Below are 19,890 nucleotides of genomic sequence, written 5' to 3' on the forward strand. Positions count from 1 at the left end.
TGTCACTTGGCTTACACTTCTTGTTTATAGTTATACCACAGCAGGAAATACAATTACAAGCATCAGTTTGCACTGGGTATAAAATATTCCATACTGAAAAGATGCAGTGTATTACATAATACTATATAGTTTCTCCAAATTCCAAAGCTCACACACGTTTCTGCTGCCTTAACAACCCAAAAGTACACACAGATCTGCAGGAATACATGGTGTGCACATACACACAGTATCTGCCAAAGCCAGCTTGAAAGTGCCACGAGTAACAAAAAATGCAGCCCAGCCCTGTATCCAGACCAGAGGCAATAATTCTTAGACATGGAGTTTAAAGCAACTTCAATAAACAATCACTCCATCATTCTAAAAAGCACATTCTAACTGGAATTACCCTGACTTATTTTAGGAATTGAATTCCAGCAATGTTGTACGAATTACTTGATGATCCTATCAGCTTATTTTCAACCAAATTTTGTTTTCTTTTCCCTGAGGAAATTCCAGCAGTACTTGCATGCACCACACCAATATTAGCAAGAGATAGAATCCTTTACATTTTTTCTTTTTTCTATACAGATAATGTATTCTTCAAGCTCATTTCCACCGAGGGGAAGAAAAAAAGCTTTCAGCTTGGCTTTCCTCATGAATAATACATTAAAAATTTAATATTAGAGCACAAATCTTCTTTTTAAGCCTCCAGAAACAGTACTATATTTGCCCTATTACTTTGAAAAGATTCATGTACATATTTAAATAAGGGTAAACCATAAGCTCCTGTTCTCCATAATTAAGCTGCAACAAAATATTTCACCATTTATCAGCCCAATTCTGAAACAATTCTGTAAAGCTTTGTAACTGTCATTAAAAAAGATAATCCCTTACCGTATCCACAATAAGGAGTGTAAGACATTTTGTTCCATAACTCAGTGTTACAATCTGAAGCGGGGCAGATTTTTTTCAGCCATTCACAAATGAATTGTTTTGTTTTTTTTTACACAGAAGAGAATCCTGATTTCAAGGAGGCATCTACAACCCCCGTTACTAACGGAAGATGTAAATAAAACCCAAACCCACAAGAAAAAAACAGCTGCAAAAATGATGTAAGGGAGGAGAGGGAGGGAAACAAGCGCCTGTTGAAATGCAAACTTCTAGGAAGAGCAGAGTCCTTCTAAGAACAGCAGCCGCATCGATCCCGTGCCACTTGTTCCAGGCCTGACTCCACAGGCTGAGGGCTCTGAGGCCTCAGGCTCCCGAGCTCGTACAAAAATAAACAAACTGTGCATCACAGCAAACATTCCAGATGTTTCAGGAATCAGAAAGCATGAGTCCCACGACGCAGCTACGGGAGAAGTGTTTTTAAGTGTTGGCGTCTGGCGCGGCCCGGGGCTCAGCTCCCTGGAGGCCTCCAGCAGCTTCTCCAGGAAGCCAGCAGCAAGTTCACAACACTCGGAGGAACTGGACAAGGTGTCCTCTGAGAAAGAGCACACGGGCTACAATCTGCAGCACAAAGGACAAATATAACCAGCACCAATTTTGCTCTCACCGTTTAGGGCAGGGCCACCGGAGCAGCCTCAGCACAGAGCAGGACTAATGGCTGGGTTCAATGCTCTAAGAGGTTTTTTTCCAGCCCAAATGATTCTAGGATTTGCATGCACTGCCTGGTGGAAGGATGAGCCAAATGGGAGAGAAGAAATGGCAAAACAGTTATTTTTATTAAGGTGACTGGAAGAAATGTTACGAACTTGACTGTATGGCTGTAACTACAAATTTCAGCCAACCATCACCCCCCCATACCCTTTCAAAATAAATTCTAATTTCTCTTTAAGGTACCATGCTCCACATGAGTTAGGATACTCTGCTCATTACTACAGCAAAACAGTAGGAAACAACGTTTTCTTCTTCACCTAATTTATCACAATTTTTAAAATTAAGTTATCTTCATTCACAGATTTCACTCTGGTTTGGACTTCTAGGTGGCTCTTCATGTTCTCCAAAGAAAAGGAGATTTAAGGCGCAAGACAGGGGAATCAGAGACACTCTCTCATGCCTGTTCTGCAGAGAATCATCTACAAACACAGTTTGCTGATCTGCTCCCAGATCACAGATTGTGGAAATGAGCTGTAAACCCCGTCACAAACACATTTCTAACCCAGCTTTCAAAGGGAAGTGAATTCCAAGCAAGGTTTGGAATCAGCACTGTGAAGCTGCTCCGTTTTGCAGTGTCTAGGAAAAAGCTCCTACAAGCCTGTGGTGTCTTCCACTAAAGACGCGTGAATTTCTTGCGTTACTTTTTTCCCCACAAACTTCTGTTTTCCTCCTTCTCTGCCACAGTCTTAAATACAAAAATCCATAAGGTGCTCTTGCACCTAAACCCTCTCAGAAATAAACTCCTATTGCCTTTTGAGGTGCTAAACCCATGAGGAGCTCCCTCAGCCAGTTCCTGTGCTCAGCCTTGCTCTGACAGTGACTGTCCCAAAGGTCCCCCATGTCCCAGAGCAGGACGTCCCCCCAGGAGCAGCTGCCCTGATCCACACAGCCTGTGTTTGTCCATTACCCTTTTCCTTCTGGCTGCTGCCTTGGCTTCGTGAGCTCCTCTCCCCTTACACAGGAAGCTGGGGCCTCAAACTTAATCCTGCACATTCAGTTCTCTGCTCTTCCAGCTACCACTACAAATGTACTCTCCCAGAAAACAACAAAAAAAAAAAAGGCACACAAATCTCGCAATCCAATCTTTGCTAAACTTCTCTACTGTGAGATTATTTTTTTTTTTTTTCTGGGAGAAAACTGAAGGAAAGATTAACAAATTCCTGCAGCTGAACAAACACACTGAACATTATTCATCAAGACAGAGAGCAGATAATCCAAATCTAAAAGGTACAAACAAACTTTGCAACACTGCTACGGCCAGAAAATCTGGAATGTCCCAAGATCTTTATTCACAGGTTTCCAGGTTACTCATCAGCCACTTTCACTCCTGTGGAGCTGGGAAGCAGCAGCAACAGCACTTGTAGGAGATGGGGAGGAAGATGGAGAAGATGTGGTTGAAAGAAGATTGAGCTTGGCCACAGCAGCGTGGGAATCCAGAGCATCAGATCAAGGAAGCCAAACACGGAAGGAGTCATCTCCAACTCTAATTCATCACCTTTTTTTCTCTGAAAGCTGCTGAGTTTCCCTGCCTGCTCGCTCCATGCCAGCCTCTGGACTGCACCATCAGCCCCTTCCATCCTCAGGACAGTCTCCTTCTCAACCTAAAAGCATCAGCTTTCTTCTCCTGTCTCTTGGCCATTACAACATTGCCAGGCTCACCTCAATATGTTACAGGGGAAAAAAACCCAACCAAACAACCATAAATTGAAACACAGTGTTTTGTAATGTTATTTGTGTGTGTCCCCTCCCAGCAGCTTCCTCAATTCCTTCTTCCTGAACCTCACAGCCCAAAATAGAGTAAAAAAGCCTTCCTGTCATCCTTTCCAGTTATTCTGGCACTTCCTCAATTACTGACTGTGGGTAAAACTCCTACACCACACACAAAGACATCTGCAATTTGTTTAAATGCATCCATGGCACTTTGGAAGGGCAGGATTGCCTGGATCCCAGACTCACCATTCCTTCAACTGGGATCAACAGAACACCACCACAACTTTTACAGGGTTTACACTAAATAATTTTACAGCATTTGAAGATGCACAGCAGCAAATTACCGTACTGTTATATCAAGAGCCTCATCCAAAGGAGCTGATGCCTCTTTAATGCCTGGGCTTGGCTGAGGAACAGCAGCTACTCATGGACATACCAGGGGATGTGTAAAGGGCACCACAAATCAAAGGTGCTTTAAGGCACCTCCTTAAAATATTCTGCCAAAAGCATTTTAATATGATTAAGAGAAAAGGTGGTTTCTGAAAAGGGAGGGAAGAATGGGCACTGCTTAAAGCACCAGCTGAAGTGATTTATTTCAGGTTGTCTGAACTGCTGATTCAAGGTGCTTCCTACGGTATGAATGAACCTGATGCTTTTAAACCCTCACTCTTTGTGTTCAGCTACAGATGTAATGGTTAATAATGGAATAGGAACAAGAGGTGGGAAGAAGGGAAAAGAAGTGACTATATGTGGACTACCTGCAGAGTTAACCACACCAACACACCTTCTCTACAAGAAAATCTGCGCCAGTATCAGCACTGCTGTGATTTCTACTGGCAAAGTCACTGGTAAAATGCTGTGGTCACATCAGCCACAGAAACCAGGGGCAGATATGTAAATAAAGAAATAAAAATCATGATACCCCCTCCCAAGATAAAAAGAAGAAATTCTCAATTTGTTCAGCCTTTTATTGCAAGTCAGATTTTCTACTCTGTTTTCTCCCCGCTCCTTGGAAAGCTCTGAACTCCAAATCCAGAGGACAAAGCTTTACACAGCAGCTCAGAGAAGGAGAAATCTTTCCAAAACAGGGTACAGCAGGACGACTTCACCATTCCTAGAAATCAGCTGTCACGATGGAATGTGTAAACAGACATGTATGTCTTTTTTTTTTTCTTATTGCTACGTGTCAGATCTGACTACTACAAATACCTCAGGATTTTCTAAGGTCTAGCATCGCTTCCAGCTGTCTTCTTGTTCTCAGTTTTTGCAGTGATTTATTCCACAAAAACTTGAAATAATCTGATTAAGTAATATGAAATCCACACAATTTATGTTTTTTTAATTTATTTTATATTTTATGTTCATAATACTAAATACATTTTATGTTCATTATATTTTATTTGTTATTTTTATTTTATATTTTATGTTCAACCAGTCCCTTTCCATTTTTAGTGTAAACACCCAGTATGGCTCCTTTTTCAGCACCTGCAGATTCAGAGTCTGCTCCACTGCATTACCCAGGTCATCAATGACTGACCAGACCTGGATACTCCCACCTGCCACATCCCTCTAAAGGCCCTGACTATTGATACATCAGCAAAGACTTCTGCACTCATTTCATAGCAGCTTATATGCAGACCAACATTTTTCTAGTTTATTCTTAAAAAGCTTCTTTTCAGCTTGTGGAAATCTACTCGTCTTTCCTCTCCATGTTACCACGTTACAGAATTAAGTTTGGTCTCTGTGGCATGGTTTATTTTTGAAAAGAAAAATCTGCTGGGTATTATTGGCTTCCTTGGTTTCTTGCAATATTTCTCAAGTTTCTGTGCTCCTTTCTGAAAACTGAAATTGGAAATTATGAATAAGGCAGCCTAAGCACTATTTTAGTTCTTGGGGGGTTTTTTTAGAAGCTTATTTACTCTTCCCAAGGTGTCAAAGGTAACAGCTCACAGTTCTGAAGTTGCACAGTTTCACACCAGCCACTAGGCACCCAGTGATTTAATTTACCATCTGCTCCCAATTAAAGTCATAGCCAAAGACTGATACAAGCTTCCCGGCCCCAAATTTAATACAATATTTTAGCATCAGAAGTTGGTGACTTCCCTTTTCCTGCTCTAAGCACCAAACCAAATCTCCTTTGTCTTCCTTTCATTACTACAGTATTTTGCCAATGATTTGCCTTCTCCACAGCCACTGCCAGATGCATGTTCTGGCAAGCACAAGACAGGGAACATAAAAAATTAATTAAGAAAAAATTTAGAAACAACATCCAAAAATATCAGGGAAGCAAAAATATTCTTGCTCAAACTATCCCTATTGGAAACTAGGGCAGACTTTTTGCAGGCTTCCTTCCTTCCTCTTGTGCTGGAAAAACTTATCAAGTTAGTGAACTACTATATTTTCTGTGCCTCATTTGAGCTGGCACAGCCTGTGCCCGTCTTCACAATAAAATATCTCTGTTAAACTGCTACATCATCCTAAATCCTATTTTTCTTTCAGATTTGCATATGAAGGAACTGAGTCATGTCTCCAGCTTCTCAGAGCTTACTGAAGTTTGCCACCCTGCAGCTCACTATTTTAATGGTTTTGCTGTTTCTCTCTCCAAACCTCTGATAAATGTCCCAAATTTCAGCCACCCTTTCTGAGCCACCTCCCACTTTTGTCCCGTGGGCTGTGATGCCTTTAGGGATCTCTCTCAGCTGCCCTTCCTGCATCAAAGCCTGCTGGAATATGAGAAGGATGTGCTGCACATCACAGCCTGCTGTGTCTATTGCCAAAAAAATCCCTTCCCCAGCACCTTGTGTGGTTGGAATCCCTGCAGCACTCACCCAACACGGGGCACACGCTAAGGGCAGGTACTCCAGTGAAGGCACAGTGAGGGTGTGTAAGGTTTTCAAAGGAAAGCTCACACTGCAGTGTGGCTGTGCTGACCCCAGCAGTGCTCATTTTACAGCCTGCTCTGCTGGGACACACGAGCTTTAATGAAACCTGTCCGCTGCAGCAGCTTTCTGGTGCTGCAGACATTCAAACCATTTATTTGTCAGTTTTGTTATTTCTAACATTTCATCTCAATCTTGATAACCCCAGAAATTAAACACAAATATTAATAACAGCGTCACAGAGACCCTTCACAGGGCTGGCTGGGTGCCCCAGCACACAAGAACATGATCCCGAGGGTGAGCAAGGACAGAATTAGGGTACATTGTTTTATGTCCCACAGCCCAGGGCAGCAGCATTCAAACAGCAAATGCCAATGTCACTGATGTGCCCTGGATCCTCACCACTGCTCCTCTCCACACCTCAGTCCACCCTTCAACACGTACATGAGTCTGAACACAGGCCATGGACAGCCTCCTCCAGCATCTCCAAAGCTCTCCTGGGGTTTAAACAACAGCCACAACGTAAGAAGGGCAAGGACCTGCTGGAATCACTGTCCAGAGGAGGCCACAAAGATGCTCCAAAGGGCTGGAGCCTCTCTGCTCAGAGCCAGCCTGGAAGAACTGGAAGTGCTCACCTGGAGAGGAGAAGGCTCCAGAGAGAGCTCAGAGCCCCTTCCAGGGCCTGGAGGGGTCCCAGGAGAGCTGGAGAGGGACTGGGGACAAGGGATAGAGGGACAGGACAAGGGGAAATGGATTAAAACTGGAAGAGGGCAGGGTTAGATGGGATATTACAAAGAAATTCTTCCCTGTGAGGATGGTCAAACCTCGTCACAGGGTGCCCAGAGAAGCTGTGGCTGCTCCTGGATCCCTGGAAGTGTCCAAGGCCAGGCTGGATGGGGCTTGGAGCAACCTGGGATAGCGGAACCATGGCAAAGGGTGGAGCTGGATGAGCTCCAAGGCCCTTTCGAACTCAAAGCATTTTGTGAGTCTGTGATTAAAGAGGTGTCACCTGCCACAGGTGAAGGACTGTCCACACCAAAATCCCCTCCTGTGACAGACCCTGCATTTTCCTGCCTGTGGAGGATCCCCTCCTTTCACAACCACAGCTTTTACCAACCACATCTCCCACAGCTTGTGGCTCACACCAATCCTTTCTCACCAATGCACAACTCAGATATTTAAAAACCTAAGTGCTGTAACAAATCTTCACGTCCACATGAAATATGGAAGTCATTTTGAGAGGGGCATATTAATCCATAGGGGATGAATCTTACTTTCCTACCAAGACAATTTCAGGTTATGTTGTTCAGAGTTTAAAAATTGCCAGAGAGGGAAAGTAGCACACAAAAGTGATCTGGAATTCAGCTCAGGTCCGCACAAAAGCACCTCTTGACAGGGTACATGTCCCCTCTAATCCAACATGGGCCAGTTCTGCCCAGCTGCTTCAAAGAAAGCTGTCACTGGGACCAAGGCTCCCCTTCTGGAATTAACCACACCAAATCCAACTATTTTTGTTTGGTGAATGTTTTTTAATTTTTTTTTTCTCTCTTGGTTGGTTAAGCATTTTTTAAAATTAATTATAAAATTAAATGTCTGTGAAAGAGGATTAAAAACAACAAACAACCAACATTTGTGCAATTTTGTAGTGTTTTTAAGTGAACTTTTGAGGACAGTGTGGTGCACATCGGTATAATACACGTATGCACAACACCTATGCATTTCCTTGCAGTTTTCCTTACAGGCAGGATATAAACTGGCCACCAACACTTTAATCAGTATTAAACATCCTTAGAAGAAAAGATAAAAATTGTTTCATGATTGTCCCAGGCTGATTTTTTTTTTTTTTTAAACACACTATTTCTGAACATTACTTTGTATGCTCAGCTGTTTATAACACTAAGAAATTGAGACCTGAAGAGTTCAACAGCGCAAAAAAAAGAAGAAACAGAATGTTCCAGGCCAATAATGACAACTCAGAGGGACACCAATGGGTTCCCATCACGTCTCAAGCAATAACCACTGTCACCACACAACAGAGCTGACAGAGGAGGTCCCCAAACTTAAAACAGGCTCTTGTAACAACAAATGTTTCTACCACCACACTCAATCTACACTATCACTTGACACAGGAATGCTCAAATCTGTTCTGCATATATATCCATGCCAAGCAGATGAAGAGAATCACATTTGTAGTGACGAATGAAATGACTGGAGGCACATTTGTCGTGTTCTGTGTCGCTGGTGACATGTTCATCTATCAGGTTTTCAACATAAGCAATCACCTTTCCATCACGACATGTCTTATTTCAGACCCCAGCTAAAGCAACCACAACAACAAACAGCCTGTTTGGCACATTTGTCTCTACAAGTGGGTCATGAAGTCAAAAAGAGAGTGGGCTGGATGAATCCTAAGGAAAACCAGTGGCACTTGTGAAGGTGATGGTGAGAGGTCAGACCTGAGAAACTTCCAGCCTGATGATCCCTTTTTTAAGCAATGGGGCTGTAACCCGCCTTAAGGAAGGCCTAAGTGCACATTAGGAACCCAGATTTTTGTGGACAGTGGTGTAAAAATAACTATTAATCGCACTCCCAACACACCATTTGTTTTAGGAAATGAGAAGCCACCAACTATCAGTGGCAGACAAGAATGGACAGCTACCAGGACTGCACCACAAGGCTCCACGGTGAAAAAAGAACCCCACGTGTGTTAAGAACTTCTGAAGCAGCTTTTCTGAAACCTCAGAGCACAGGATTTCTAAATGCTTTTCCTCATTGAGCTTTAAGTGGAGCACTGCTAGTAGATAGCCCAGTGTCCTACATTTTTTGGTACTAGTCAATACAGGAGCTGAAGAGAATATGCCACTCATGAAAACCCAGAAGAGGAGCAACCACCATCTGTTCCATGTGGAAACACGTTTTAAAGGCAAAGTTCTACAAAGCATGAAGAAAAAAAGAAAGGTTGTGTGGTTTAAGTTTGTCTTTGCCTAATACAACTCCTGTTTAAACTTAGGTTATAAAGGGAGCCAAACTCATGAAGGAACAGATGAGGCTGCAAGCAGGTGGTCACATCACAGAATCACTGAACCACAGAATCATTTAGGTTGGAAAAGACCTCCAAGATCAACGAGTCCAACCATTAACCCAGCACTAAACCCTGTCCCAAGGGCCACATCTACATGTCCTTTAAATCCCTCCACTGACCCAGGCAGCCTATTCAATGCCTGATAACCCTTCTAGTGAAGAAATTTTTCCTAATATCCAGTTTAAACCCTCCCTGATGCAACTTGAGGTCATTTCTTTTGGTCCTGTCACTCGATCCCTGGGAGAACAGGTTGAACCTTGCTACACCCTCCTTTCAGGCAGTCATAGAGAAGGTCTCTCCCAAGCCTCCTTTTCTCCAGGGTGAGCCCCCCCAGCTCCTCCAGAGCCATTCCCAGCTCCATTCCCTTTTCTGGACATACTCCAGCCCCTCCAAGTCTTTCTTGTATCAAGGGACCCACAACTGAACACAGGATTTGAGGTGCAGCATCCCACTAAAAAGAGATTTTTTTGTGTATGCAATTCTCTGTTCCATTTAAGTGAAGTGCTTAACTCCACGGATACAACACACATGGATGAGCTGCTGGGGTTTTTTGGCTTCATGAGGCTTTCATTGACAGCAGTTTTGCTGAAATGAGCCCCACAACAAATGCTGGAAATAGCAGCAGAGCAAGCACAGAATGATTTCCAGTAACAAGTCAAAAAATACTGTCAAAGATTAACTTCTCGTCTCTAAAAGCAAAGATTCTTTAACTGCTAATCTCCCTAACTGCAGTTATTAGAGACCTCAATTAATCCATACCAGAGACACAGAACACAATCTATTATAAAATATACCAAATAGTGCTTATAAATCAGTGAATACCTTTTCCCACATCATGCAAAACCTGGCTGCATGGATTAATTTGGTACTGAAAGTCCATGTTTTGGAACATTTGGCAAAAATAGACAAATAATCCACCTCCACAAACATGAGCTTTACTGTAGATGCTTCAGTTTGGGCCTTGCTATCCCAAAACACAGAGCCCCAAGTCACTGACTAATTTACTTTCAGAGATTCTTTTTTTTGTTGGTTTTTTTTTTTTTAACTTCTCTTGACTAAATTGCCAGACTATGCCCAGCCTTCTTCCCCTGCCATTTTACTGCACAAGAATAAAGACTGTCTTATTATGCAGCTTAATGATATGTTAATCTTAATGCAAAACACTGAAGGCAAACACTAATACTCTCCCCAAACAAACAAACAATCAGAAAATGTGCTATTGAGTGTAACAGAGCTGTTTGCCCAAATAATGTGAGAAACCCAAGCAGTAATTAACACAAATTGTTTTATTTGAGAGAATTAACAGAGTATAAGCAACCTGCCATCATGATGCAGTTTGGACTTGGCTTCTTATGGACTAGATGCTATTAGAGCAATGAAACAAAGGGCTCTGCAAAATGTAAAGCTGAAGCTAAAAAAAAAGTCAATTTTTATTGGGAGATACAAAGAGAATTTTATATTTATTTTTTTTTCTTTGAAGACAGGATTCACAGGGATTTGTAAAATGAGGTGCAGATTTTCTACAGGGATATCTAGCATCTAACTTTTCTGAATCTTCTGCATTGAAAAATAATATTCATAGTATTCTGATTAAAAGCTAAAATAATTATTATTATTAAAATTCTTCTTGAGGCTGTGAGAACTGCAAGCTGTATGAAGCATTAAGTTATTTTACCTCTGCAGATCCTGTGGTAAAATAAGACCACAGGGTCTTATAGGCAAAAAGCAGTACCTAGAATATTGTTGTCCTAAGTGTCCTAAGAAAGTCAAGCAGCAGGAAAATTATCCTACCCACAAAAGCTAAAACAAAACAAACAAAAAAAGGCTCCCAGAACTACTGTAACAAAAAAATTCCCTACTTAGTCTCCCCAGCTATTTTCTGTAACCTCAGAAGGAAGATGTGAGTGGCAGATTCAGCAAATAAGAACAGACAGAAGGGAAGAAGGGTTGAAAATGTCCCCCAAACCCAAAGCACCAAGGTCTTCTTTGCTGCCATTCCCTCAAAACCCAACCTTCTCTACATGAAGCCCCCACAGATACCACCTTACAGCATGACCTCAAATTCTATTTTAAATTTATACATTTATAAAAAAAAACAAAAAACAACCAACCACCATTAAAAAAAATGGAAAATGTTGTCAGATCTAAATTTATTTAGAAGTAACCCCTCATTTAAGCTTCTTGCTCTGGAACACTGAGCTGTTTATGGACCATCATCTCATTTCTGGAGGAGGCCATAATCACCTTGTGCCATTAAAGTCCCCACTCTAATTTTCTGCAGAGCAGGAACACTGCTGCCCAAAGCTTCTTCACATTCACTCTACACTATATAAGAGGCACTCTCATACTTGCTGAAACTATAAAGACTCAGATTCTGTGTGCTTTACAGAAAATGTATCAAAGTGCCATGCAAAATTGCTGCGGGATATTAAGAACTGCCAGATTTTAAAGCAGAGGAAGTAGAATTTCAGAGGTAAAGAATGTCATCTAAATTTTGAATCCAAACTTCATCTGAAATCAAGACTGAGGATGAATATATACTGTTCATACTAAAATAATTTTTCTATGTCATTGGGCAAATACAAAAGTTGAGAGTTGAACAGTTTGGATTTTTCTGAAATACTCAGTAACTTGGGTAGAGCGTCTCAAGAACCAGCACGGTAAATCTTTATCAAAAGACTGCTGGAAAAGATGGACCCCCCTTCCAAATGAAGTGATTTAACAATTCTGAGGGGGTTTTGACACGTAGTATGACTTAGTTGAAAGTGGGATTTTCATTTACTCTAAAAAATCTTAAAAGCTGTGCATACACAATAGGGCAGCTACTTCCAACAGATGATTACCCTAAACCAAAAAATGGCTTAGATGAGAGCATGACAAAATTGTTATTATTTTTTAAGGAGGAATCTATAGCCACAGAATCTTCAGGAAATAAATGCAGCCAAGGCCAAGTGTGAGGATAGAATGAAGTGCTGGCTTTAAACTGAAAATCACCACAAACACTGTGGAAGAGAAGGATCTTTGCAGATGAATTATATTTAAGTGAACACAGAACTGCCTGAGAGGGAAACACTGGACAAAGAAGCATTTTATTACCTCTTTGCACATCTAGGTCAACATTTTAAGCAGATACAGATACTGAGGTTACAGAGAACACAGACTGAGGTTCCTGGTGGTACAGACAAGAGCAGCAGAAGAGGCAACAGATCCAAGTTGCAGCAGGATAAATTCCTCCTAAATATTAGGAATTACTGTGGTCAAACACTCAAATAAGGTTCCAGGCAGACTGTGAAATCTCCATCCTTGGAGATACTCCAAATTTGACTGGAGAATGCTCAGAGCATCCTTAGGCCTGCTTTGAACAAGGACCTCCAGAAGTCCCTTCCAACCTGAATTCCAGAACAGTGCCATGAGCCTGGAACCTCCTCTCACAGTACCTAACCCAAAGGTAGGCAACAGGTATTTACCTACAGTTGTTCCATGTGTATACAGGAGCACAAAGTAACCCTTAGCTATTTAGAGAATTACACACAGGCATTTACCATAGCTGAAATAACATTAATGGGTTAAAAACCCCACTGCTTTGTAAAGCAAAAAATCCCTAACATTAGTCTGCCAGTCTTATGAACAATAAGCCTTTTCTTTTAAATTCTTTTCCACGGCAGAAAATTAAATCTTAATATTTTTATCTAGAAAACCTATACTGCCAAGGAAAAAAAAACCTAAAAAGGGCTTGTGTGACACCTGAAAGGTGATTTCCTTTTTTTTTAAACTGACATTTACATCACATTGAATTCCTTAAAAGCTTTCCTCCATCTTTCCTCCAGTTTTCTGTTAGTTACCTTGCTCTCCTTTTTCTCAGTTTTCTATTTACTGTAGAAATACTGGCCTGTCTTCTTTTTCTAGATCCCAACTATTCAGGCATCCTCATTCCCTTAAATGACTTCCTGGGACAGTAACAGTAGAGGCAGAGCAAGCAATCTCATATTCTGCCAGTGGAAATAAAATACCACCTTGCTAATCATTGATCACAGAAAAAGGGTGAACAGTGTTAGAGTTCCACTAACTGCTAAATGCCCCGTAAATATTTCCAAAATTGCAAACTTTGATCATGAATCTTACTCTGCCAAGCTCCAGCAGTGAGCTAAATTTTATCCTTAGTGCCACAGACCAGCCCCACTAAAATCACACCGAGCTCACAGCTGAGTCTGCAGAATGATTTAATCTGGTCCTAAGGGGGAATTTCAGGGCAGGGGTTTCAAGTTGGCCGTAAATTCAACTCCCTCCCAACCCAAAACATAAATACCTGTGTTAATGCCTCCTCTTGAACCAGAGCTAAGCTCACACAAAGTCCTGTACAGGGGCCAAGGCACAAATACCTGCAGGATGAGTCAAGATTCCAAAATATCACAGCTCTTAGTTCACAAGAGGAGAAGGATGGGTATGAGGGAGACAGCAGCCATGGGAACAGCTCTGCCAAGTCTTCCCCATTGCTGCATCTTTCTTGCCACTGACAAGAGCACCCTGAAGACAAAAATCACTGAAAGTCCAAAGAAATTCATTAAAAACAATAAAAAGTCTTAGTTCTAAACAGCTATGAAAATTTCATTTTACTGTGAGTGCAGCAAATTTATGCTTCCTGAATACATTAAAAGAGAAATACAGCACAGAATAGGACAGTATAGAATTCTTCTAGTGGGATGCAAGCTTTTGATTTTTTTTTTTCCCATTAGCAGTCCCCTGGACTATCAAAATGTATAGAAGATGTATCCAGTCAGAATCCAGTGTTCATGTGATCTCTTCCCTCACTTCACAGCCTCCCATTTCCCTCTACAGCCAGTGTTAAGTCATTATCTCTGATGAATCCCCCTCCCTTTTCAGAACTGAGTATTGATTTCCCTTAGATGCACAGGAAAAAGAGCAGGAAATGCTCTTCCTTCAAAAAAGCAGGGAATGAAAAATTTCTTACAAAGACCTTTCCTGAATAATCATGCAAAGCATCCCGATCTTGCAAAAACAATTTAATTCAGAAACAGGCAATTAAGACAAGATTTTGTGGCGATGCTGAAGGATAAACATAAAAAAAGTTGGTGGTACTCACTCAGGAAGGCAGCTGACAAAATCCATCAGAGAAAGAATTAGGAGAGGTGATTTTTTTATCGAATTCACTCGCAGCTTTTTGCAATGGGTGATTTGCTAACATCCTATAGAAACCGTGAAAACCATCCAAAAGGCCCCTGGAATAATGCAGCCTTTCCATTACCCTCTATATTGTTCTCCTGGCTGCGTAACAGACACAAGAAGTTTCTCTACAGTGGCAAAACAACGAGTCCCTGCTGATGCTGAGATCAGGTTTGCTTCTATGGAGTAGAGCGACGGGACTTCGGTGTGACATGAAACTTCCACAAACCGCAATTTAAATACTCTGCCTCCAGCTCATCCGTGAGCAAAAGACACAGTTCTTGCCTGCAACGGGGAGAGCTTTTAGATCTCTTCCATTTTTACTGAATTACTGATTGAATTCACCCAGGTGTTGGGGGTTTGGCAGCACTGATGGACTTCCAGCAGGCTGAAGCACCACATTACCTAACACTGCTCCCAACACGGGGTTTCAAAATCTGAAAGCTCATTTTTAACCACCACCCCCAAGGCTGCTAAACTTAGAGAAGCAGAACACCACCACCAACCACTGAATTTCTCCTGCCAAGTCTTCCTCTCTTCTTCTCCCTCTCCTGTGAAGAGGAGCTAAATGGTGGCACTCTGCAAGTCCGTATCCCTGGTTACACTGCGACAGAGCCAAACCCCAGTGCTGACACACAGCCTGACAAAGCTGGTGACAAAGCTGTCAAATTAAGATTTTGAACTCCATTTAACTTATCTTTGCACAGAAGTCAGTGAAAATCTGTACAGGCTTCTTCACTGTTAATGGAGTGCCCAAGATTCATGTCATCCTACAGCAGACAAGTGCAACAGTGGGATCAGCTGCATCCTACAGCACCTGTGTTTCCTCCACCAACTTTTAAGACAAACCCACTTTATTTACATGCACATGGGACAAAGACACCCTTAAACTTTTATTATCACAGAATCACTAGGCTGGAAGTGACCTTCAAGCACTATTTTATAAAAAAAAACTGCACCAAACCCAAAAACTATTCAAACATCTGGAATAAAATGGAAGATGCCCTCACCTCAAACTTTATCAACCAAAAAAAGGAAAATTCTCCTGTTCCTGAGCAGCAAGTAAGGAAAAGGCAGAGCAATATTTCCTTTTTCAGATATGGAAATGGTTCCAGCAACAGTTGGAATACTTGACTGAAGAAGTCTTACCAGATTTTTAAGTACTGCATTATTTAGGACCCCTCCAAGAAAGCCAAATGACTGAACTGAAAATACCAGTGATGGCAGAAAGCCTTGTCTGGAAGACAATTATTGCCAAACTGGGAGGATCAGAGATGAGCACTGCCTCTTTCAGTCACACATCCACAGCTGAGGGACAACAGAACATCTGGCTCAGCTTCTCCTGAGAAAGGCTGAAATGGATACACAGTGGTGTTTGTGAACAAACACAGAAAAAAACCCAAACCAAACCAAAACCCCAGCCAGTGGAGAGGGCAGCTAGTGATGGGCAGGGAGAGCCCCAGGACATCTCCTGGCACCTCCTGGCTCCACACAGGGCAGGAATAACGAGATGTGGCCACCCCAGCAATCAAGAAAAGTGGCATATTTGGCCACTTGGACCAAAAGGCAGCTCATGGTCTAGAGGCACGTTGGTATAATTTTCTGTGACTGTTCCAAGGGCTGCATTTATCCTCTGGGAAGTGCTATAAATAGATGGGATGTTCTCCAGAGAAAAGGGTGTCAGTGGTCACTTTTACCCAAACATTGACAAAGAAGTATCTTTAGGTCCAGCATCCAAGCCCTCCCTTCAGCTACAGGTTTTAATTGTTTCTAGAAGAACTAAAAAGTGACCCCTCTAGCAAATACTTGATGGGCCCTTTCACTAAAACACAAATCAAGACTTTAACGTGTTCATATTCATTTCTCTCGTTTGATATATTTTTTGCTATTATTTACCATGCAACACAACTGATTTCAGAGAAGCTAATCCATGCAGACTTTGCATGGAAAGAAAACAACAATTTACAGGTGTTTTAGCTGCTTAGTAAACAAATTTGGTGGGTTTTTTAAACATGTTTTTTGGATACTGGGTGCAAACAGTTACTTTATCACCTGAGGAGAAGACTCAGTATTTATTTTGTTACAGCACAAGACTATCAAACCTCAATCAATGTCTGATTGCTTTGAATGAATAAATAGAAAGCAAAACCAAAAGGGTTTTCCAAGACATCTGCCCACTGGACTTGCTAGTCATTTCCACAACTGCAACATTTTATCAGCCATTTGAAAATACAGGATGCAGCTTCCCAGACAATCACAGCTGCTGTACACATATGGTCCTAATTAAAGCAAGAAAACCAGTTTATTCCTGTAAAACACTTCCTAGCAGCAGCAGCTGCCAATCACCTGATAACTCTGAACGTGTTTTCCACTCTGCATTCTGGTGCCTTTGAAACTTGTTATTATTATTATCCAAAAGAGAAACCTTTACTGACCTTATTAGCAGAAGAGAAGGTAAAGCCATTTGTTACTTGAAGGCTTTCATATAAAGACCACCTACAGTGGGACTTAAGAAATCATCTTCATAACAAAAATTGCAGAGTATTTTTTCTAAAGGGCAGCATGTATTGGGCTGACAATTACTGGAAAACAGTTTAAAAACAGCACCATAAAATTTTGTTTTCCCATCTGACTCCACCTGGTATTTTAAGTGGCCAGTGGAAACATTTTACTTCAGCCTTTCACCATCAGCAATAGAAAAAAAAAAAAAAAGTTGTTTTTGTTTTGGTTTTTTTCCTAATTACTATGTGCATTGTTTGCTGAAAAAATGAATTTTTACCTATGAATTTCTAAAATTATTTCAAGTGAATTCCAACACCCCCTATCCACAGCACAAGGATAAACAAAGCCTAAACTAAACAGGTATTAACCTTAACAGAAATTCAGGATTATCTCAGCACATTCTGCAATGAGTCAGCCCAGACTTATTTTACTCTTATCTGTCCTTTAGTGTCCACTGAAGGCATTTCCAAAATAAAACCAGAATTACTTCTGTGTTTTAGTACAAACATTACTCAGACAAAAAAATCACACCCTTGTACACCAGCATCCCCCTTTCTCAAGGGGCTGGAGAGTGGTTTGTACAGGCTGAGTGCCAGGTCACCTTGCTATAAACTACTGCTGTGTCCTCCTGGTCACCACCTCAAGGTCACCTTCCACATTTCCAGGAGTAGTTTCACGCTCACAAGCTTATATCCCTGCTAATACTGCTGAGAATTCTTTCTGTGCTTTATTTTGGTTTGCTTCATTTTATTCTTGGGTGGTGTTTGTGTTGTTTTTTTGTTTTCTTGGATTTAGGAGTACAGGTAATTATTTTTTATGTTGCAAAGCTCCAATCAATACTTTCAGATTTACAATTTAAGAAGACTGCAACTGTTATTTGGGGAGATTTTGGTGAAACAAATCATTTTAAGTGACAAGGGAAAGAACCAGAACAATCTGGGGCACCAGAAATTCACCACTGTGGAAACTGTGTTTGAACAGAACCACAACTGCACAAGGTCAACATTAAGTTTTGTACTTCAGGACTTAATAGAGCATATTACACAAAATGAAATGGCAGAGTTCTGCTCTATTTAGGACTTCTCCTGAAAGGACACTTAAAAAAATATAAAGCAAAACCTCCTTCTTACCTCTTCTTTTTAGTTACTAAATACTACTCCACATCCCATGGAAATGGCACCTGAGTGAGGGATCCAGGGACACCTGGTCCTCAGGAATCTGCTGAGATTGTTTCCTGCATCTGGGGCAGCTTTGGTCTGAAAGCTCATTTTTCTCCTTTTAATAGTATTACAGTTCTGTATCATGAGATAGTAACAGTATTTAGCTCTTATGTTTAAGATAAACAACTGACTGATTTAAAGGCACTGGAAAGAATCCATCACTGCCACAAGTGACATTTTTAAAAACATTCTGCTCTCAGAGCTCCCTTGCCTGCCAGAACGATGCTAAACAGGTAATTTATAATGATGTGCAGCAGTAACAGCACAAGTAAATACAGGCATGAGACCCGAACAGATTCCTCTTTCAAAACTGTCAAGTTTGATTTCTAGTTTTGTTCAAATTTTTGTCTTTTCCCCATCATGACATGTTTACCAAAGGGAAAGTGGAGGCAACTGTAGGGTAACATGTTAGGCACCAACAAGTATGAAAGATTTGAAGAAAAAAAACCCCAAACTATCATAATACTAACACCGAATGCTCTTTGTAGCAATACTAGTTACCATGTAATTAGTGCATAAAATTGCTTATTAGCAACCTTCCCAATAGAGACAGCAAGAATTTGCTGGAGTGTTTCAGATTTCTTATAGGGCAGCAGAAAAAAAAAAAAAAGACAAAAAAAGGCATTTGAATTTCAGGGCCAAGTTTGCATTAAGCTGTCAGTTTTATCATGGTAATCTGGAGCCAGAAACATTCATGTATTCAATCCACTCTAAAATTCAGAAGGACACTTCCTGGTTTTTCTTAGATTTCACTTTCAATCTCCATTAAACTTCAAGATACATCCTTCTTTGACATATTTAATCTCAACATAAGAGGGAATCTTCCAGAAAGACAGGAGATCCTGCAATGTGAGGAAAAAGGAAGCCCTTAACTATGCACTCACGATAAACCCGATTAAATAAATCCAGTTAAAATCTCATTCCTTTGTGGATAAGCACAGACCTCTACACAGATGCAAATTGTTTTCCAGTTATGCTGTAAACCCCCTCCTTCTGGGACTTTCCAATTTATGTCAATGTGTAATTAGCAAATGAATTGCTCTGCAGATTGCATTCAGTATTCTTTTCTTAATTCCCCAACTAACATAACCTTCCCCCCTTCTTCACTTCCAAAACTCTCAAAATCATTTCTAACTTGTGGATTCTCAACAAAATCAGCTTCACATCATAAAAAGTAATGAGAACTGGCAGCTGGCCACCAATTGACTTGGCAGAGGTAATCATCTTCCAGCACCCCTAACCCAGCACAGGAAAACTGCCCGTGAGTTCAGGATAAATACAAGCACAAACACTTGAAGTGCTCACTTGGTCACTATGTAATGAGATTTTACCCTCCCTTCCTCTACTGCCCCATCCCTAGAAGTGTCCAAGGCCAGGCTGGATGTGGCTTGGAGCAACCTGGTCTAGTGGAAGGTGTCCCTGCCCATGGCAGGGGGTTGGAACTGGGTGATCTTTAATGTCTCTTACAATCCAAACCATTCCATGACCGATTCAAATGCTGAAACATAATCAGTACCTTTATAATACTGGCTTTCAGTACCTTTCTAAGGTTGCATCAGTTATAACAAATGCAAATTGCTGCCAGTTAATCCTGTTTAGGAACTCCCAGATAAGCAATTTTGGAAACCATTTCTTCACGGGTAACGCAGGTCACCCGTATGAGTGCACGAGCAAACAC

General features: G+C 41.2%; 1 protein-coding gene across 5 annotated transcripts in view; it reads right to left on the minus strand.

The window, feature by feature from the left end:
• The window catches only part of CTDSPL (CTD small phosphatase like), a 79,606-nt gene that overhangs the window by 50,280 nt on the left and 9,436 nt on the right, over nucleotides 1–19,890 (minus strand). The window contains exon 1 of one of the 5 annotated variants that reach the window (XM_014256764.2): nucleotides 874–1,019. The exons of the other annotated variants lie outside the window; for them this stretch is intronic. Within the exon in view, the coding sequence (XP_014112239.1) occupies nucleotides 874–901 (28 nt within the window). The 5' untranslated portion in view covers nucleotides 902–1,019. Of the gene's footprint in view, nucleotides 1–873; nucleotides 1,020–19,890 lie in introns of those variants that run through there. 5 annotated transcript variants of the gene reach the window in all.

The sequence above is a fragment of the Pseudopodoces humilis genome, chromosome 1 (assembly GCF_049639895.1).
Source record: "Pseudopodoces humilis isolate 2021_Gansu_Grassland_sample_001 chromosome 1, ASM4963989v1, whole genome shotgun sequence".
Taxonomy (NCBI): domain Eukaryota; kingdom Metazoa; phylum Chordata; class Aves; order Passeriformes; family Paridae; genus Pseudopodoces; species Pseudopodoces humilis.